The sequence below is a fragment of the Miscanthus floridulus genome, chromosome 5 (genome assembly GCF_019320115.1).
Source record: "Miscanthus floridulus cultivar M001 chromosome 5, ASM1932011v1, whole genome shotgun sequence".
NCBI lineage: Eukaryota > Viridiplantae > Streptophyta > Magnoliopsida > Poales > Poaceae > Miscanthus > Miscanthus floridulus.
Window position 1 is genome coordinate 82,793,722 of NC_089584.1, and position 22,270 is coordinate 82,815,991.

A 22,270-nucleotide genomic window follows, 5' to 3' on the forward strand; every position below is an offset into this window, starting at 1 on the left:
AAATTTAAAAAATGACAAGTTCTAACAAGAATTTGAAACACCAAATGATTTCAGCTGAAAAAGTGATGAATACCAAAGATGTATAACTCATCAAGATCTATAACTTTTATTTTAGTTATTTCTTCATCTAATAAAGTGATAGTAAATATTGTTCACAAATCAACATATCTCTCATATAGTTCATGAAACTATGAGTGATATGTGAATTTGTGAACACTGTTTACTAACACTTTATTAAATGAAGAAGTGACCAAAATAAAAGTTGTAGATAGTGATGATTTCAACAACTTTTATGTTGACAAATTTTGTAGTTGAAATCATTTAAGGTTTCAAAATCTTGTTTGAAGTTACCATTTATTGAAATTTAAAATTTGAACTATTCAAATTTTGTGAAATAAAAAGATGACCAAAATAAAAGTTGTAGATAGTGATGTGTTCAACAACTTTTATATTCATCACCTTTATAGCTAAAATCATTTAGTGGTTGAAAATTTGGTTTGAAGCTATCATTTTCTAAAATTTAAAATTTGAATTGTCCAAAATTAGTGACAAAGATAGATGATCAGACTAAAATGATAGAGCATGATTTTAGAAAATTTTAGGAAAAAAGACCATCATATTTGGAGTTAGTATGAAGCAGAAAAACTAGTTACAAGTTTCAGGCACAGATTAAAAAGAGAAATCACACTTGTTCATCATTGATCATCGTGAATAGTTGTGAATTTTTTAATCTCTGGGTAAAATTTGTAACTAGACTTTCTCCCTCATACTAACTTCAAATGTGATAATTTTTCCCTAAAATTTTCTAAAATCTTGCCCTATCAAGTTATTGTGTTGATTTGGTTATTCTTTTCATTTGACAAAGTTTGAACAATTCAAAATTTTAAATTAAAAAAATGACAAGTTCTAACAAGATTTTGAAACACCAAATGATTTTAGCTGAAAAAGTGATGAATACCAAAGTTGTATAACTCATCAAGATCTAAAACTTTTATTTTGATCATTTCTTCATCTCATAAAATGATGGTAAACATTGTTACAAATCAACATGTCTCTCGTATAGTTTATGAAACTATGTGTGATATGTGGATTTATGAACAATGTTTATGTCGGGGACCGAATACCTGGGGTACCCAAAGCGGAGGAGCTAATAACCATCAATCGTTGATGCTTTCGAATAGGTAAGAACGTGACTACACCTCTTGTCCAAATGACCGAGGGTTAACTCCATCTCGTCAGACACCCAAAGGCTGGCTCCGCCTCGCCCGACAGTCTGTGGGCAGACTTCGCCTCGCCCGATGTTCGGTGGCTGGCTCCACCTCGCTCGACGTCTAGGGGGTTGGTTCCGCCTCGCCCAATGTCTAGGGGCTGGTTCTGCCTCGCCCGATGTCTGGGGATTGGCTCCGCCTCGCTCGACGTCTGAGGGCATACTCCGCCTCTCCCGATGTCCGGGGGCAGACTCCCCTCGGTTGACGTCTGAAGGCAGACTCCATCTCGCCCAACATCTGGGGGCTAGCTCCGCCTCGCTCGACGTCCGGGGACTGGCTCCACCTCGCCTGTCATCTAGGGACTGGCTCTACCTCACCCAACGTTTAGGGGCTAGCTTCGCCTCGCTCGGCGTCTGAGGGCAGACTCCACCATGCCCGACGTCTGGGGGCTGGCTCCGCCTCACCCGACATCTAGGGGTAGACTCCGCCTCGGTCGATGTCTAGAGGCCGGCTCTGCCTTGCCCGACATCTGGGGGCTGGCTCTACCTCGCCCACGTCTATGCATTGCTCCTATAAAACTACATGCGCAGATAAGGCAGGGCACTCAAGCAACCACAATACCGAGGACCATACCCTGCATGCCTGCAGGAAAGTACCATCAGGATATGGCAAGATGGGCGCTTTAAGGCCCTTCTAGGCATGTTAGAGCCTGAACAATGTTGTGGGCAGCCAACATTTGTTTCACTGTGTTGTGGACGCCGCCATTGGCCCTCGGGCGTAGATACTGACAGAACCATATGACAACCACTATGGTCCAAGAGGAGGCTCATGTCCTCTATAGTGATAGACGTGCAGTCACTGTGCACCGTTCGCTCCCCGTGGGGATGCGGATCAACACCCCGGTCCACCTGCACCGCCCGTTGGGGTGGGATAGGACATAACCACTTGCTGATCAAGTCAGAGCAGTGGCATCATCAATGGCAGACACCCAACATGGAGCTATCCTTAGCACCGTCTGCCATGTCAGCACTGGCTGGCTCAGAGGAAAAGGAAGACCCGGCACATTCGAAGGACCTTCTTTGCCTCTAGGTTTTTTCTTTCTCCCATCTGTAATCCCTGCTCCCCCTTAGTCTATAAAAGAGAAGGCAGGGCACCCCACTAAGGGGACAAATCAATAGAACACACCACGCATCACATAACTCACAACTGAGCAGCAACCAAGCTCTTAGCGCCCTTTCAACCTTTCCATCAGAGACTTGGGACCTATCCCTCTCTCGCCCAGTTTGTAACCCCTACTACGAACCTTTCAGTGCTAATAACACAAGCAGCAAGCCGTAAACTAGACATAGGGACATTCTGCCCAAACCAATATAAACCTTGTATCTTTTAGCATACCATCTGGGTCTAACATGCAATAATACAAATTTACTAGTTGGCGTTTACTCGAAACACCGATAGTTGGTGTGCCAGGTAGGGGACCTTTGTGTGTTTTGACATTAACATTAGGACACAGATAGCTAGCCACGAAATTAGCTAGGTCCCAGGCGTGACATAGACTTCATCGTCATGGTGGGAGGTGAGTTGGCATTGGCTCATGCCGCCATCCAACCTCTCTCCAACATCGTCCTCAACTACGGGAGGCTTGAGCGCTAGCTCTAGTGTCTCCCTGGGACCCTAGCTATCTAGGGAGGACTCTCACTGCCTCACCATCTCTTTGAAACACACCACACAGAGCGCCCCGACAGTGCTTCCGTTCGGTCTCCACAACGCCACGGCGACCGTTAGCCACCTTGTGGCACAGAGCATGATCCCATCCCCCATGAATAATGAGTTTGTGAGGGTGATCGAACATGTCATGGAATCTTTCCATGACCTCCTAGCATTGGAGCTAGGGTCGCCCTCTGGCTCTGACTCCAGCAGGGGAAGCCATCACCCCGCTCTGAATGCTTCATGGCGGGTACCCCTGAGGGGCATGTCAAAAGCGTCCATGAGGGGGAGGCTACTCCAACAAACGACCACTGGTGATGAGGCCAAGTGGGAGACAACGGCCCCACCACGCATGCCGGTGGAGCAACTGAAAGCCCAACACCGAGAGATTGAGGAAGCACGACTCCAGCTCGAGCAGGAATGCATAGAGCTCAACCAAGAGATAGAGTGTCATGGAGACAATGGGCGCGCACGCACCATGGCCCATGACGTGAACTAGAGGATCATCGCAGACGATGAAGCCCTCCTCACTTTGCCCGGGCAAGTCAGAACATCACCACCGTGGTGGCCTTGCTCCATGGCCTTCCAGAGGCCATGATGCCCAAGGATCGTTAGGTCCACCATGAGATTCGCATGTTGCTCGAGCATGCGGCGGCACAGCAGGATGAGAGCTTGTTGTCTCGGTGACACGAGCTCGATGCCAGCTAGCGCACTTTCTTAGAACGCCCCGGTAGAGATGCGTCGGTCCACTAGGAACCACAAGGAAGTAGGCAGCACACCATAGTCCCAGTGCGCTAGCGTCTCAGCCACAACCGAGACGCGTGCAACACCCTCGATGCCCATAGACGTGCCTACGATGACCCAAGAGAGGGAGCCAGACATGGGCTACCTCCTCGACATGGTAGACACTATGACAGCGGCGAGGACCGAAGCCCGAGCCGTAGCCCACCAGGGCCTCAAGCCTTCGGCCATCACATTATCAACGATGCTTTCCCACCAAGGTACCGACTACCAACCAATATCCTGAAGTACTCTAGGGAAACAAACCCTGGACTATGGCTCGAAGACTATCAGCTTGCCTACCAAGCTAGTGGTGTGGATAATGATGACTTCATTATCCGCAACCTTCCACTGTTCTTGGCCGATTCAGCACGAGCGTGGTTGGAACACCTACCATGTCCAACAGAATCCTAGAGTTGGGCAGACCAAAAGGAGATCATTATGGGGAACTTCTAGGGCACATACAAGTGCCCTAGAAACCCATGGGACCTCAAAAACTACCGATAGAAGGCTGGTGAAACCCTTTGTGGGTACATCTGGTGCTTCTCCCGGCAGTGCAACAAGCTACCTAACGTCGCCGATGCCGACATTATAGGAGCTTTCCTAGTCCGAGACTACCTACGAGTCTTTGGTTCATAAGCTAGGGATGCAAGGGCCTGTGAACCACCAAGGAACTCTTGGACATTTCCACCAGCCTTGGCTCAGGAGAAGAAGCGGTCAGAGCGATCTTCAATCATCTCGATGGCAAGGCAAGGCGGGATGAGGGCGCCAGCGAAGGCGCCTCCAATCGTTCTGCCAAAAGGAAGAACAAGAAACAACGGCGTGAGGGCTCGCTCGTGGCCGCTGCTGACCGCAAGGGTGGTTGAAAGCCCACGGAGGGCACTCTGAACCATTTCAAAAAATTACTCGAGGGGTCATGCCCGAACCATGCCTTCCTAGTTAAACATCTATACAAGGACTGTGGCCTATTGAGGCGGTTCTTGTCCGGAGGCTCCAGCAAAGGGGAGCATGGGAAGGACCTTGACCCCACCATGGATGACACCGAGGGGAAGGATGATGGCTTTCCAACACCAGATGGTTGCCTCATGATCTTTAGAGGATCGGCGGCCAACGACTCCAAATGCCGTCAGAAGGTCACGCGCCGCGAGGTCAATACGACCGAACCAGGCCACACCTGCTTTCCTTCGGTAGTTCGAGTCTGCCATAACTAAGGTTGGACGAAAAACTCAAAGCCCATTAGCTCGCTCAGCTCATGGCTGGCTCAACTCGGCTTGGCTTGGCTCGTTATGATAACGAGCCAAGCCTGAGCCAAGATTTTAGCTCAGTTAGCTATAACGAGCCAACTCGAGCCTAGCTCGTGAGCTGCTTGCGAGCTAAACGAGCCAAGCTTCTAGGAAAAAAGTATCATTTAAGGTTGTTAGATGCATGAATACTATAGTATTTTATTATACTTGTATATATATTAGCACATATTAATTTTTTTATTCGATTTAAGGTTGTTAGATGCATTTGTTTTGTATTATTATTATTCTCAAACTTTAGATAAATGCAAATATTATATTTTGTGTATTTTTTTATACCTGGCTCGCGAGCTTAACGAGCCAGCTCGAGCTTTTAATGAGCCGAGCCGAGCTGGCTTTCTAGGCTCGTTAGGACAACGAGCCGAGCCGAGCTAGCTCATTATCTTAACGAGCCAGAACGAGCCGAGCCAAAACGAGCCGAGCCAGGCACGTTATCTAGCCTTAGCCATAACCTTCTGACGGCGCCAAGACACTTGACGAAATGGGCATTGACCGGACATGTGTCTGCCCACCCAGAGCAACTTTCCCTCGCATCGTGCTCAGGAAAGTAGGCCATGCCACTTGGGTAGATCCATCTGCCCCGTTACCTTTGGGGATTCGTCCAATTATAGGATGAAAACCCTCACCTTCGAGGTGGTCGGGCTCCCCGGAACCTACCACACCATCCTGGGATGTCCATGCTATGTGAAGTTCATGTCTGTCCCCAACTATACATGCCTCAAGCTAAAAATACTAGGCCTCGGCAGGGTCATCACTATCGGCACCTCCTTCCAGCGTGCCTATGAGTGCGAGGTCGAGTGCTTGCGATCATGTCATAGTAATAGTCACCTCTAGAGAGCTCGCCACCATCAAGAAGGAGGTCACCGAAGAAGCGCCCAACCCCAAGAAGTCGACCAGGTCTTTCGAGCCTGCGAAGGGCTCTAAAGAGGTCCTCATAGATCCCGGACAGCCCCGACGGCAAGGTGGTGCGCATTGGCACCTGCGCTTTCCTCTAAATAGGAAAACACACTCATCGACTTCCTTCGTGCCAACAAAGACATCTTTGTGTGGAAAACCTTGGACATGCTAGGCATCCCAAGGGAAGTCATCGAGCACACCTTGAAGATCCATTCAGGCTCCAAGCCGGTGAAACAGCGCCTACGTCACTTCGACGAGGGGAAACATAGGACCATTCGGGGAAGAGATCACAAAGCTCTTGGTGGCCAGATTCATCAAGGAAGTGCACCATCCTAGAGTGGTTGGCCAATCCCGTTCTTGTACAAAAAAAGAGTGGGAAATGAAGGATGTGTGTTGACTATATGGGTCTCAATAAAGCATGCCCAAAGGATCTGTTTCCTTTGCCATGCATAGACCAGATAGTTGATTCTACCTCAGGGTGCAAAACCCTCTGCTTCCTTGATGCGTACTCCGGGTACCATCAAATTGCGATGGAGGAGTCTGACCAGCTTGTGACATCGTTCATCACCCCCTTCGGATCATTCTGCTACATCACAATGCCATTCGGTCTAAAGAATGCTGGGGCTACATACCAGTGTTGTATGCTCAGGTGCTTTGGGGACCTCATCAAGCAGACCATTGAGGCCTACATTGACGACATCATGGTCAAATCCAAATAGGCCGACCATCTCGTCACCGATCTTAAGTAGACCTTTGCAAAACTCTGAGCGAACTGACATCAAACTCAATCCCAAGAAGTGTGTTTTCGAGGTCTCGATGGTCATGCTGCTTGGTTTCATTCGTCTCCGAGCGTGGCATGGAAGCCAACCTGGAGAAGATCTTAGCCATCACGAGGATGGGCCTTGATTTAGAACATAAAGGTGGTGCAGTGGGTTACTGGGGTGCCTTGTCGCACTCAGCCGCTTCATCTCATGCCTTAGTGAATGAGGTCTCCCCCTTTATCAACTTCTGAAGAAGGCCAATCACTTTGAATGGACATCCGAGGCCTAGGAAGCACTTGACATGGTTAAATAGCTCATGACAAAGGCCCCAATCCTAGTTCCTCCCACTAAGGGAGAACCCCTTCTGCTCTACATCGCGCCCACCACACAAGTAGTCAGCACTGCCCTAGTAGTGGAGCGAGAAGAAGAGGGGCACACCCTCAAAGTACAATGCCCTATGTACTTCATCAACAAGGTCCTATCTGACTCGAAGACTGCTACCCACAAATCTAGAAACTTCTATACGCTTTCCACATCACCAAGAGAAAGCTACGCCACTACTTTGAGTCGCATCCAGTGACTGTCGTGACATCCTTCCCCCTCGACGAGGTCGTCCAAAACCAGGACGCCATACGAAGGACCACAAAATGGGCGCTTGAGCTGATGGGTTATGGCATAGCGTATGCCTCCCGAACAGCCATCAAGTCTTAGGTGTTGGCTGATTTCATCATGGAATGGACCGAGGTCCAAATGCCACCAGTAGTCGTCGATCAAGAGTATTGGACAATGTACTTTGATAGATCGTTGATAAAGAAGGGCATCGGCACAGGGCTGGTCTTCGTGTCGCCCCTCGGGGTATGTATGAGGTACATGGTCCATCTCCATTTCCCCTCCTCCAATAATGTGGCTGAATATGAGGCACTCATCAACGGCCTACGCATTGCCATCGAGCTAGGCGTCCTGACACCTCGACGTTCGAGGGGATTCCTAGCTAGTCATCGACCAAGTCATGAAGGAGTCAAGTTGCCACTGATGCCAAGATGGCCACATACTGCCAAGAAGTCCACCGGTTGGAGGATAGTTCGACGACCTCGAACTCAATCACATCCCCAGGCGTCTCAATGAGGCAGCTGCCGCGCTTGCGAAAGCTACATCCGACTAAGAGCTGGTGCCAATAGGAGTCTTCGCTAGTTACCTAGCACAAGCCCTTGGTTTGCTACGAGGAGTTAGGACAAGGCAGTGATGGTCCATCCAATCCTAGCCCAGTGGGCTGAACAAACACCGGCTACATTCGACTCGGAAGTCATGGAACTCGAGGAATTTCCAGCAAAAGAGCCCAACCCTCTTGGTCGACTGGAGAATGCTCTACCTCGAATACCTCCTTTGTGAGACACTACCAACAGATAGGATGGAGGCCCGACAGCTCATACGTCGTGCCAAGTCCTTTGTTCTTGTGGAGGGTGAACTCTACAAGCGAGGCCACACCGGGATCCTACAACACTGCATCCCCTTCGAATAGGGGAAGCATTTGCTAAGCGATATCCATGGTGGGGTCTGTGGTCACCATGCCGCACCCCAAACCCTGGTCAGAAACACATTCTGATAGGGCTTCTACTGGCCTTACCATGGTAGCCGATGCTGAGCAAATTATACGCACCTGCGAAGGGTGCCCTGTACTATGCTCGGCAGACTCACCTATCGGCCCAAGCACTCCAGGCAATCCCCATCACCTGGCCTTTCGTAGTCTAGGGACTCGATCTGGTTGGACCACTCAAAAGGTGCCTGAGGGCTACACCCACTTGCTTATCACCATAGACAAGTTTACAAAGTGGATAGAAGCTCGGCCGATCTCCGTGATCAAATCTGAGCAGGTCGTACTGTTCTTCCTCGACATCATCCATCGCTTTGGAGCCCAAACTCCATCATCATGGACAATGGCACATAATTCACCGGAAAGAAGTTCCTTCGGTTCTACGATGAATACCACATCCGGGTCGATTGGGCCACCGTCGCGCATCCTCGAACGAATGGGCAGGTCAAGCGCAGTAATGCATGGTCCTACAGGGCCTTAAGCCTAGGATCTTCAACCGATTGAACAAATTTGGTGCGTGCTAGGTCACCGAACTTCCTTCAGTACTCTAGAGCCTAAGGACAACCCCCAGTCGAGCCATCGGCTACACGCCCTTCTTCATGGTCTACGATTCTGAGGCCATCCTCCCAACCGACCTCGACTATGGAGCACCAAGGATCAGGGAATATGACAAATAGGGAGCTGAGGCATCCCATGAGGATGCCATGGACCAGCTAGATGAAGCACGCGGCGTCGCCCTCCTTCGTTCAGCCAAGTACCAATAGGCGTTGCGACGGTACCATAGCCAACGGGTATGGGGCCGAGCCTTCAATGTCAGGAACCTGGTCCTCCGCCTCGTACAGAGCAACAAGGACCGCCAGAAGCTCTCCCCACCATAGGAGGGACCATACATCATAGTAGAGGTACTCTGGCTACAAGCTAAAAGCCATCAACGGTGAGGTCTTCACCAATGCCTGGAACATCGAGCAGCTACGCCGCTTTTACCCCTAAAGAAACACATACTTTCTCTTATCTATTTCGTTATCAAAATCCCCTATCATTTGTGACATCTGACCCCTACAAGAGCGAGGGGTCGGGTCTCATTCGGGGGCTGATATGAGTGCATTTACCTTGCAAATATTCTCTGTGCTAGCCTCTCTTTCTCACGGTAATGCTTAGGAGCTAGGTTTTTGGGAACGAGCTCTAAGTATAACTAGTCGGACTACGAGAAACCTATGCCCCAGCGGCTACATCACCTTTGCTCAGTAGCATGATTAGAATTGGCTCGCCCGCACTCTGAGCTTTTATGGCCTTAACAACGGAAAGGGTCGGAACACGTTAAACCCTTCTATAGAAAAAGGGGGAGAAGAGCTGAAAAGCTATTTGCTATAACGAAATTTGAGAACTTGTCCATTTTTCACAAATTCATCGCTTGGCTTATCTGCCCAACTAAATTCTTGTGTGGGATACTCTCATCCTCTACTTCTGTAGGAAAATCCAGTCTCAACAGGAAACACAAGTCAACCGGACGGCTTGGCTACTGTCGAAAAATGGGTCGATCGAACGGCTCGAAACCTCCGCTGAGAGATAAGCACCCTTACCTACTTACATTACATATTAAATTCACTACTGAGCCTCTGACCCCAACAATAGTAGGGGATCAGACATCGCTCAGGGGCTAGCAAGAGTGTCTACTCGCTAGACATTTCTCTTTGCCCGACCCCTCCTTACGTTTAAAAATTGGAGGCGCAGTGTGTGGGCATAAACTTTGAATCAAACTAGTTAATGCCCCGATGGCTACAACATTTTTGTTCACCAGCATGATCGAAGTCTTTGTCTCCGTACTCCAAGCTTTAGCATCCACCTTCTCGAGAAGGACTTGGAGGGGCCTATCTATAGAATCTCCATCAAGGAGAGGCTGTCAGGTCACCCAAATCAACTAAATGGCTTGGGTCATGGCCGAATGGCAGATATGGAGGAAAGGGAGTCTCATGCTGTTTATGCCAAACATCGGACCCGAACCCCGCACGGACGCATCTGGTAAAGAGCTCACAGAACCCGTCACTCGTGCCATCAAGATAACATTATCAACCCTCTTTTTTCTTAAACTATGATCATTTATACATTCGTCCATTCAATCATCTCGTACATCTGAGCATTGCACATGCGATTGTCGCATCACAATGCTTCGCATCGCATCACGAAGTAGTAGTCGTATCATTCAATATAAACGGCGATCGACCGAGGTTCGAAGGCCGGCCCACGAAGGCCTTAAGGCCGCCTCATGTCAAGCAGAGCTAGGGGAGAAAACTAAGATGAGCCCTAGCAGCCTTGCCTAACCCCGCTCAGGAGTGGACAGGGACATCTCGACCCTTTTCGTTTGATTCTAACCTCGAGCCAAACCCACATAATCTCCAATTGAGGATAGGCCAACGGGCCACCCAAGCCTATCGAACGGCTCAGGCATCTACTGGGAGGCAGGTTAACAAGTAGTGGAATGCCACATGAGGGCTCTACCAACCCCGTTAGCAGATGATGGACCCAGATTCCACTCGAACATGCCCATTAGCGAGCTCACTGAGCGCGACACTCGAGCCATCAAGGCAAGTGTTGTTAGCTTAGCCCCTCCGGTTGCAAAAATCGAGGACGGGTGACGCATGAAACACAGCCGACCCCTTTCAAACCCCATGGGGCTCAAGGGCTCGAGCCGCCCGATCCTAGATTGAGAGACCTGAGGTTCGAAGGCCACCCACGATGGGCCTGAGGCCGGCTCGCATCAAACAAATCCAGGGGAGAAAACGTAGATGAGCCCCAATGGCCTTCGCCCATCCCGCTGAGAAGCGGACAAGGCCATCTCAACCTTCCTGTTTGATCCTAGCCTCTAGCCGAGCCCATGGAATCCCCATTGAGGGGGAATCTATTGGAAGGCAGGTTAAGGAGGAACGGAATGCCCCTCGAGGGTTTTGTCGATCCCGTCACAAGTGACGGAACCAAATTTCTATTCGAACATGCCCGCTAGCAAGCTAGCCGAGCACGTCACTTGAGCCATCAAGGTAAGTGGCGTTAACTCATCCCCTCTGGTTATGAAAACCATGAACGGGGCGACAGTCAAAAAACAAGCCGACCCTTGACTGAATCCCTGCCGAGCACGGGGCTCGAGGAAGATCAAACTTGCAAGGAGACCGAACGCATGGTCGCAGAAAAATAGCTAAGACCCTAGGGAGAGGGTATGTGCGAATACAAGAGACACATTCTCCTAAGTGTCACCATCCTCCCCTCGATTTTTAGTGACATCCGACCCCAGCAATGGCAAAGGGTCGAATCTCACTCGGGGGCTGATAAGGGTATAAATACACCTTTTCTAAAAACAGTCGTTGCGTCATACCTCTTCCTCACATTAAGCCTAGCGGCAAAGTTTGCGAAAACGAATAAACTAAGCATGCCTGGTTGAACTACAAAAAAACCTATGCCTCAGCGGCTACGGTATCTTTGCTCACCAGTGTGATTCGAAGTTTTTTCCTCTTACACCTCGAACCCTTTGGTCTTAACAAACGGAGGGGTTGGAATACATTAGCCTTTCTTTCGCACATAAAAAGGGAAGAAAACAAGTTGAATCAAACAAATCAAATAAAACAAAGTTACGAAATTGTTTTCATGATATATTAGGATCGACACTTGTTCACAGGTTACAAGAACACTTATCCAACCCATTTGACTAACTATCCCCTCCGGGGGAGAACTATGTCTTCAACCTTGTCCGCTAGGTTCCGCGCGACAGGAGCCACTGCCTTCTCTATTTCATCCAGCTCAGAGGCTTTGTAGCTAGGCGCGAAGCCAAGGCTCACTGTCTCCAAGTCAATACTATCGGCGTAGTGAGAGCTGGCAATGGCGAAGGCTTGGGTAATCCCGAAGCAAAGAGCTTCCCTCTTGAGTTGGCGCACCCGCTGCCATGATATCTACAATAGCATAGGCCGCAAGCGAGCTAGTTCCCTCTGGCCACGCCACCTCTAGGTCATCGAAGACCACCCCAATGGTAGCGCACATGAGATCATGCTTGTTGCTCTCTGCCTGAAGGATCCCCCGCGCCTCGGCAAGCTCCGTGACCAGCCCGGTGGAGACCCTCTCGGCCTCTAGCCTTCGGGCCACCGTGGTTCCAAGATCGGCCTAGAGGGAGCGGACCACATGCTGTGCCTCGTCACGCTCTCAGACGTCCTGGTCGCGCTTCTCATGGGCCACGCCACGCTCCAAGTGGAGTCTCTCCATAGTCTGGCATAACTCGTCTTGCTCCTTGTGCAACTAGGCTATCGCCTTAGTGTCCACGCTCGCCCTCTGCTGTAGGGCCACGGACCTCTCCTTGGCTACCAGCTTGAGCTCCTGCTCCTTCTCCACCTCATCCAGGAGGTCGAGGACCTACTAGCGGACCTCGGCATCCCTCTAGAGCAGCTCGTCCCACTCCTTTTGAACTCTGGCGGACTCCTCATCCTACTGCGCCCTCACCGACAGATCCTGGAATGCCTTCTCAGCATCCTCCATGTCTCGATGGGCCTCGACCTCCCGCTACTAGAGCCTGGCCGCCTCCTCGGCCAGGGGAGTCAGCTTGGCCACCCGCTGTTGGGTGACAGCAAGCTAGGTGCTCACATCCCCGCGCAGCTGGGCCACTTCAGTGAGGTGGTCCCATTTCTCCTTCTACTCACGGAGGAATAGGGAATTTCTCCTGGCTACGAGCAATAAGGGACTGAAATAAGATCAATGTCAAAACACAAAAATACACGAAGAAATAAGAAAGCGAGAGGAGAGGTTAAGTAGATAACCGGCCAGTAGAGACTGATGACATCGCGTAGGATGCTCCTGGCCTGGTTTAGGACTTCCAGCATAGCCGAGATCCCTTCATTGAGACTCTCCCGCTCTATGCTCTTGGTAGCATCGTCGAGCGAGAAGAGTATCGACGTTGGGTCTTGCTGATCCAGTCCACTGGAGCAGCGACTCACCCCACACGAGTGAGCGGCTGCCCCCCAACGTCAGGGCCAAGGGCGACCCCCTACTAGTCCTCTCCACCAATGACATGACTGCTCGGGGAGCCTTAGGCCATGTCCCCCTCCATCCGGCCCATGTTGGGCACTAGCACCTGGGCTGCCTGGCGGCACAGATTGCGCTGCTTCCTCGAGCACCACCGCGGCTGTGTCCGGCTATGCCTAGCTCATCACAGTCGCTGCCACCTCCATCTACGTCGGAGGGGCCTCCACTAGCGGTGTCACGCCCACTAGCAGTCGATGCCATGAGTGCGAGTGGCAGCTCTATACACTCCGACGTCGGTAGCGGGATCGCTTCCATCGCCGTTTGCCCAGTGACCTCTGAGGGCATTCCCTTAGCCTCGGTGACCGTTTGTCCCACCAAGGGCAGGGGCAACACCACAGGCGGCGCCTGATCGGCCGACGAGGCTACGACACCGGCTCTGCTCCCGCTCGAAGCAAGAGCGACGTCTCGCCTGGATGGCAACACTCTTCTTGGGTGCTAGCGCGAAAGAGTGGCCCCTGTCTCAGGATGCTTCAAGAAACAGAAGGCGTGAGTCACGCTGAAAACAGAGAAAAACAAAGAAAATAGAGAAGTCAATGACTTACATCGACGCCGTTGGGTGCAGGATACGTTTGGGGGATGAACCCCTAGGTCCTTGCTCCACCTCCTTGGGATAGGGCCATTTGGAGCCTGTCCCTTGCTCCTAGGCCAAGGGGCTCACCTCCCTAGCACTCAGGGGCGCACTTTATTCCATGCCATAAGAGTGATGATGCTTCACATATTGCTAAATTGTTTTTTTGAGAAGTTGTGCAGTCTACATGGAGTGCCACGTACCATTGTGTTTGATCGTGACACCAAGTTTTTGAGCTACTTTTGGAAGACCTTATGGGAAAAACTTGGAACCAGGCTGCTATTCTCCACAACGTGTCATCCTCAAACTGATGGGCAAACTGAAGTTGTGAACCGCACACTGTCAACATTGCTTGCGAGCTGTCCTAAAGAAGAATCTGAAAGCTGTGGGAAGAAAGTTTGCCACATGTGGAATTTGCATACAACAGGGCGGTACCCTCGACCACCAAATTTTGTCCATTCGAAATTGTATATGGTTTCAAACCTGCTGCTCCCATCGATCTTTTGTCTTTGCCTATGTAGGAATGTATGAACTTTGATGCAAGCAAACGAGCTGAATTTGTCAAGAAGCTTCATGATCGAGCTAGAGAAAACATTGAAAAGATGACCAAGATGTATGAGGAAGATGTTATTTGAACCAGGAGACTTGGTTTGGGTGCATTTGCGCAATGATCGCTTTCCTGAACAACGCAAGAGCAAGTTGCAGCCCCGAGCCAATGGTCCATTCAAAATGCTTCGCAAGATTAATGATAACACATATGAAATTGATCTTCCAAGTACTTATGGTGTTAGTACAAGTTTCAATGTCGTCGATCTATCTCCATTCTTTGGATTGGAAGAGTCGAGGACGACTCCTTTTCAAGAGGGGGAGGATGATGAGGACATCCCAGCCGTGCATGCTAGCTCAAGTCCAAAGGATACAAATCAAGGTCCACTTACATGAAGCCATGCCAAGAAACTACAAGAGCAGGTGAATTCATTCCTAACTGAGTGTAATTTTAACACTCATGAGAATGTTATACTACCTAAATGTGATATCTTGATGATGCTTAGGTTTACACATGAAGACGTGGAAGGCACATGGCCGAAGGATCAAGACACGGTACTACAAAATAACTCCGTCGGAAAAGTAACACAGACTGACGATCGGACCAAGGAAAAAGTAACGTTGATGAAAAGTAGCACGGACGGATGACCAGACCCAGGAAAAAGTGACGCAGAAGGTCAATAGTCTACCATGAGCAAAATTTTGGTACAACTTCCCATGCAAAACTGTATCAATCTACAAAGTTTCGTGGTGCATGCTGCACATGGCTGGAAAGCTCTTCGAGTCTACTTTCACATCCAACAAATGGTTCGTCATTTGGACTTCCCAATAAGGAGTTATGGCCAGATTTGTGGACACTGCTATGGAGGCCAACAGTCAGGCAAGACCACTTCGCGAATCCATCTCGTGGTGGTCTTTCACATAGGCCTATCTTCAGAAACTCCATTTCGTTTTCACACCCAACTAGAAGGGTTATTCCTAGTATAAATATCCCCTGCCTCTATGCTATTAGGAAACCTTTTGATGATTTGATAAACTACATGATATTGCAGCCGAGCTGCCGAGTGCCTTACTCAAACCTCTGTTCTTCTTGGACTTGTGAAGTGATCCCTCTGGGTTCTCCTAGTTCAGTGCTCTACGGTTTCTAGTACGACTACACCGTTTTGTGTGGATTAGTTCCAGATTGTGGTTCTCCAGTCGTTCGGAGATCGAGTTGAAGTCTTCATGGTTTAGGTGTCTCTCGCCTCAGTCGCTTGGTCGCATAAACCTTTGTCAGGTATAAAGCTAGTTATCCCACTGTTCATAGTAAATTATCTTTAATTTGTGACCTACTGTCGTGAAGATCGGGCCACCCTCAATGACGTTCCTTATCACTTATGGTGATAAGTGCTTGACATGTAGAAATTGCATTACCTAATTAGTTATATAAAAGCTTTTGACAATGCTTTTCACATGTTTCTTTTGCTACGCTGACTAAACTAACCAAAATATGTTCTGTTTGGATCAACTATTTTTTTCATATAAGCTGCAATAACCGAAGGGAACCAGCTAGTAGTGTTTTTTTTAAGTTGAGTAGTTAAATAGTTTAAAAGAGGTTATATGTTGGACTATAAACTGGACTGTTCAGATTAGCTAGAGCTTTTCTTTTTGGAGCTAACAATTTATTTTAGTCATTCCAAATAGCGCCTTACATGTAAATACAATACTCGTGTAATTGAGAGTGCATTTAGCAGGTTGAAAGTCTTATCCAAATTGACGCAAAACTTAAATTTTTTTGTTTTGTGGCGTGTGCGTGTTGTCAACTTGTCATGAGAGATCGAACGTCATTTTAAAGGTCATCGAAATTCTCCAACAACTTCTTTTTCTCGAATAAGCAAAAGATTTATGCATCTTTAATTTGTATTAAGATCGAGAAATAGTGAAAGTTACAACGACGTGTCAAGAACATGGCACACTAGGAAGGTTATTAGTGTTATACACTAGAGAGGGTACGAGCGTTCATATAAAATCTCTTTGACATCTTAGAGCGCCGTTAAGGCGTGTTGTATTGAATATTTCTTCTATCTTAATACAAAAACGCACAAATTTTTTGTGTGATGAAGAAAAAACAATCGGCTTTGCTCTCCCTAGCATAAGGAGATCATGGACTATTACTCGATAATCATACTACGTAGCCATTATCGGCGATCAGATGTGCTGGCTTGCGCGACGCCTCGGTCGCTCTCCTTGTGGGCTCGGGAAGAGCTGTCGCATTGTCTCAACATGCGAGGGGTTAAGCCGGTCGATGAAGATACTGTCGTAGGTTTTCTTGGCTGCCATGGAATGCCTCGTCTGTCCGTCGAGGAATCCCATCCGCTTCTTCACTACCACCATTCATCCTCCAGTCTATTTGAACACTAGAAGAAGTCCACAATTTCGGAGAAAACTTAACTTCTTTCCTCCATTGGAAGTTTGGAACCGGCCCACGACGTTTGAAAGACTTCTAATTCATTTGAAAGCTAACTGGATCATGCTCATGCACCTTTAAATTATGAGTCTGGCCGATTTCGAAGTTGGATCATGAGCAGAAGTTCAAATTAATTAGCAAATGAAAACGACACCGACAGAACTGAGACAAGTTCACATGCACCTAACATGAGGAGGGGTGACGACGAGGAAAGCACACGAACGCGCAAGGCATGCGAACCGCAAAGCTGCTAAGCATTTTGCCAGTGCCACGAACAAGAAAAAGCATGAATCCGCGCGGATCGGCCCACGTCGTTCAGCTCGGCGCACTCCGCAGTCCAACCGATTCATCAGTTGCTGTTTTCCGTGCACGCAGCATCAGACAGGCCGCGAGCTGAGCCGGGTGCCGCGGCCTCACGCTTTCAGTGTGCACGCATGGCGCGTCGCGCACGCAGCGCCGCAGCATGTATATATAGGGCCCGAAGGAGGCGCCATGCATCCCATCCACAGAGCTGCGGGCGGCAGTTAAGCTCAGCAGCTCACCTTGGACGACCGATCGACCGAGAGTGAGAGACCAGCTAAGCTAGCGATCGAGCGATGGCGGGCTACAAATCGCTCGGCGTCCTCCTGGCTGTCGCCGCGCTCCTCGCCGCGGCGGCAAGTGCGGTGGACGACGAGCACATGTACCACTGGAAGTGCTTCAAGTCGTGCACGGGGAACTGCCATGACGAGGACGCCGCCTTTGACGACGACGTCGTCGCCAAGGACGGCCACCACCCCGCCGGGGGCTCGAACGCCTCGGCCGTCGTCTCCGGCGGCAAGTGCAAGGACAGGTGCCTGAACGAGTGCTTCGAGGACCTGCCGGCCCAATGCTACCACCAGTGCGTCGTCACCAACTGCCTCTGCTTCCCACCCTGTATGTGCTGCACAGTAAAGCTAACACCCATGAATCCTACAAGACAATTATATGTATTATTTCTGCAATCCTAATGATCTCTGTCCCAATTTTGCAGTTAGCAACGAGAAAACGATGTGCCTGAAGAGCTGCTGCGAGAAATGCTTCCACCACGGCCCGCCAGCGCCTGGTCCTGGCCCGAAGCCGCCTGCCCCGACGAAGCCGAAGCCACCGCCGAGGCCGCCAGCGCCAAAGCCGCCTGCCCCGACGAAGCCCAAGCCACCGCCGAGGCCGCCAGCGCCAACGCCAAAGCCACCGACGCCCAAGGCGCCGCCACCGCCCAAGAAGCCGTGTCCCTGTCCCCCCGGCAGCGATGAGGTCAAGGCCGACGACAACAGCAACAACTGATACGATGGATCGGCCACTCATCATCAGAATATAACCCCATATACGTACTACTAGACTTCGTAAGTGTACGTGTGTACTTACGTCGTTCGGCACATCAAGTAGGCCCCACCCCACTCTATACGCGACACATATGTACGCAGTGGGAGTGCCAATTTACTGCTGCTATATAGCAAGGAAACAATGCTATATCCGTTGCTGTATACTGGCATATATACAGCATATATATGAACAAACAAATGCCTGATAGTAGTTCTATAAATGAATGCATGTATTATATGATGTACTGAAATTTATCTTCTATATACATATTAGCACTCGGCTTGAAGCATCACGTTTGTATGTTTAAACTCTTCTGCTTTAATAAAAAAATACATAAATCTTTTGTGTATTAAGAAAAAAGTATTCAAGTTTAGCCCCTTGGTCTTTTTTCTTTTTCTTTTGCGAATACCCTTCTTTGGTCTTTGATAGCAGACAAATCGGCGCGACTGCAGAAGGCACATTGATACGGTGTCCTCTTTGGGCCGAAAACATGGTTAGAATGCTCCGGATTTAGTAGGCCCCACCAATCATGATGGGCCTTCCCATAAGGTTAAATCCGGCGCAAATCGATTCAGTTGATTTATTTGCTAAAAAAAACAGATTCAGTTGATTTATTTTTCCCATTTGTTCTCATTTCTGGTCTTCATATTATAGTGGCAAAAGTTTGTCATGAGTACTTCCTTTTTTTTAACGGAACGGGAGATCTGTCTTTTAATTAATATAGAAAACAACTTCTAGGAGTACACTGTAACGACAATAGGACGCACCTTTAAAAAGCAGACCCAACAGTCAAGACATTGCAGAAGCAACCTATTGGTACTACTACACCATGGCCAACATGAATAAGAAAACTAGAAATTAATCAGTATACAAATCCAAAGTCAGTTATGAGTTCATGTGTTTGAATTAATTTAGAAAACCATATGTCGCCAAACCTTTTTTTTATCAGTGAGATGACTGTTGTATCTTCAGTTATGAGGCCATATGCTTTCTTCTTATTATAAATTTAAAACGGATACAAAATGTGCGCCAGTTATTAATCATATATAGCAAAAAAAAAAATTTGCTTCCCGGGAAACAAAAAAATAAAACAAAGCTGTACACTATACAAGCTACAAGGCTCGGCGATACGTTAAATCCCCCTATTGGGGCCTCATCTGGCATGACGTGGAACGATCCGAACTGGGGCTCATCAAGCTTCCGCGCCATCTTGGGAACCACCATGACATGTCACGGTTGTTGCATGTCTCTGTCCGGGTGCAGTGCTACATGTTTCTGCAGCACCATAATGTATGGCTTTTCCAGTGTGATGTGGCTGTTTACTCGGCCAGGTTGACATGTGAGGTGTGCATGCCATGCTCCTTGAGATCATCAAATGAAGTTTTAATTAATTGGCCAATTCCTGGTAATTCTATTGTTGGTCATATCAGATGTGTTTCAGTTTGTTCCTTATTCTTTCTTTCTCTTGCTCCTGAAACTAATGTTTTGATAGTTGCTCTTTCAACAGCTATAAGTTTGATTTGATAAGCTGTAAAACATGGTTCTGCAAATAAGAAGAGTTATCATGCCCAAGAAAAGAAACCAGAACTGCAGATTTGATAGAATTGGTTCCAATAACGACAAAGATGGACAACATTTATATCTATATGTGTGCTGATAGATTCAAAGATGAGTAGGGACCTTCCGATTAATACAATACTCTAGCATCTATATTAAAATTTATATCATGCATAATTTTCTTTGCACATCGTGTTTAGCAATCAAGAAATGCAAAAGGACAGAGAGAGGAAAAAAGAAAAGAAATGCAGTACTTCTTCAGTTCTTCTCGAGAAGCATTTTGATCCGAAGCTGGGGGGCTGGGGGTTTCTTCTCATGGGATAATGAAATAAATAGGCGTCTGAGATTTAGCATCACCGTTACTTCTTCAATTCTTCGCAAGTACACGTCGTTTTTTCCTTCTGGAAGATGAGGAGCTCAATTGCTGAGAAAGTGAGAATATTAGTCGTTGGCCCAGTCTGTGTGTCGGAACCGCTTCACACACTTCCTGCATGCTACAATACTGCAGGCAGTCTGCAGCCTCATGCGTTCCACACGCGCGCAAATGGAGCTGCGTATCCAACACAGCACAGGCACTGCAGTCTGCGGCTACCTCTAGCTAGCTCTGGGGCAGCAGTACATATGCGAGCAGCTCGGCGCGCGCGAGGCCACAGGTACCCATCGCCATCGATCCATCGCGTTAGCTGCACCTCCCCTTGGACGTCGCGGCAAGCAATGGCGCGCTCCAAGGCGGTGCTGCTCGCCGCCCTCCTTGCCGTCGCAGAGCTCTCCGCCGCTGCGGCGTGGGAGGACTACGACCACCACATGTACCACAAGCTACAGGTCCTGCGTGAGGAAGTGCGACGACGACGACGACGATGACAACGACGACGACACCTTCAAAAATGGCATCCGCCCCGTTGCAGTCTCCGTGTCCGATGATCACGACCATGACGACCACCACGATGATCACGACCACGACCATGACGACCACCACCACGACCATGATGACCACCACGACGACCATGGCGAACACCATGACGATGATGACGATGACGACGAGTGCCGGATGGAGTGCACCGAGGACTGCATCGACTACGTGCCCGGCATTTGTTACCATCACTGCGTCTCCCGCTCATGTCTTTACTTGCCACCATGTACGTTCATTGCAAGGCCATATACTTCTGAAGTCCTACTCCTGATTAATTTTAATTAAGCCCTTGACCCTTCTAATGCATTTGTTGTGTTTCTATCTGACCACAGATAGCTACCGGAGAACGGCTTGCTTCCATCGATGCGGCCACAGATGCTACCACCATGGCCACCATCATCATCACCATCACCACCATGACGATGATGATGATGACCACGACGACGACGATGACCACCACGATAGCCCAACACCAAGCCCACCTAAACCTGGACCCAAGCCAAAACCACCCAAGCCAAGGCCAACGCCCAAGCCACCGAGGCCTCCTAGTCCAACGCCGGAGATACCACCCATGCAGCAGAAGCCCAGACAGCCAAGTACCCCGAAGCCACCACAGAAGCCGACACTGCCGAGTTCTCCGAAGCCACCACCGAAGCCGACACCGCCTAGTACACCGAAGCCAACGCCTAGTACTCTAAAGCCAACACGAAAGCCGCCACCACCGAGTACTGATCGGAAGCCACCACCGAAGTCGTCCACACCGCCTAGTACCCCGAAGCCACCACTAAAGTCTGTAGCGCCAAGTATCCCGAAGCCGGCGCCGTCGAGTACCCCAAAACCACCACCGAAGCCAACAACGTCTAGTACATCAAAACCACCACTGGAGTCAGTAGCACCCCTGAAGCCACCACTGGAGCAGACAAATCCACCACTAGAACTGACATTGTCCAATACTCCAAAGTCACCACCGAAACTGATATCATCCACTAAATCGAAGCCACCTCATATTACACCGAAGCCACCAGCCACCAACACCGCCCAGTACACCAAAGCCACCGGCACCGCCTAGAACACCGAAGCCACAGGCACCGCCCAATACACCAAAGCTAGCAACTCCCAAGCCTGTTGAAGCCATCACCGAGGAGACAAAGCTAGGAGTGCCTAAACCAGGACCGAAGCCATCTAAGCCGCCGTCGGATACCCGCCTCAGGCTACCCAAAACAGTTGATGGATAATTCATTTCATGACTGGACGACATACATATGATTATATTGAGATTGTTACTTATTACTTTATCCAGTAGAAATATGAGAGGATTACATCTCAATTTGGTAGAAGTAAATTGGGCATAAATAAACATGATATAACAAGCCTAGTTCACTACCGGAATCCTCAAATTTACCGAGTGTTTTTATGTTTGCCGAGTGTATTCTCTCGGGTACTCGGTGAACAAGTTCTTTGCCGAGTGCTACGCTAAAAACACTCAGCAAAAAAAAAAAACTCAGCAAATAGAGGGTTTGCCGAGTGTAAAAAAAAACACTCGGTAAATAGAGGGTTTGCCGAGTGTCAAAAAAAAACTCGGTAAATAGGAGATTTGCCAAG

The 22,270-nt window shown here is 49.0% G+C and overlaps 1 protein-coding gene and 1 pseudogene across 1 annotated transcript; both read left to right on the forward strand.

The window, feature by feature from the left end:
• Window positions 1-17,372: 17,372 nt before the first annotated feature.
• Window positions 17,373-18,542, forward strand: LOC136452485 (uncharacterized). Its single transcript, XM_066453094.1, has 2 exons — window positions 17,373-17,775; window positions 17,873-18,542. The coding sequence occupies exons 1-2, from the start codon at window positions 17,457-17,459 to the stop codon at window positions 18,160-18,162; spliced, it is 609 nt and encodes a 202-aa protein (XP_066309191.1). The 5' UTR covers window positions 17,373-17,456; the 3' UTR covers window positions 18,163-18,542.
• Window positions 18,543-20,324: 1,782 nt separating this feature from the next.
• Window positions 20,325-22,048, forward strand: LOC136452484 (formin-like protein 14; annotated as a pseudogene).
• The last annotated feature ends 222 nt before the right edge of the window (window positions 22,049-22,270 follow it).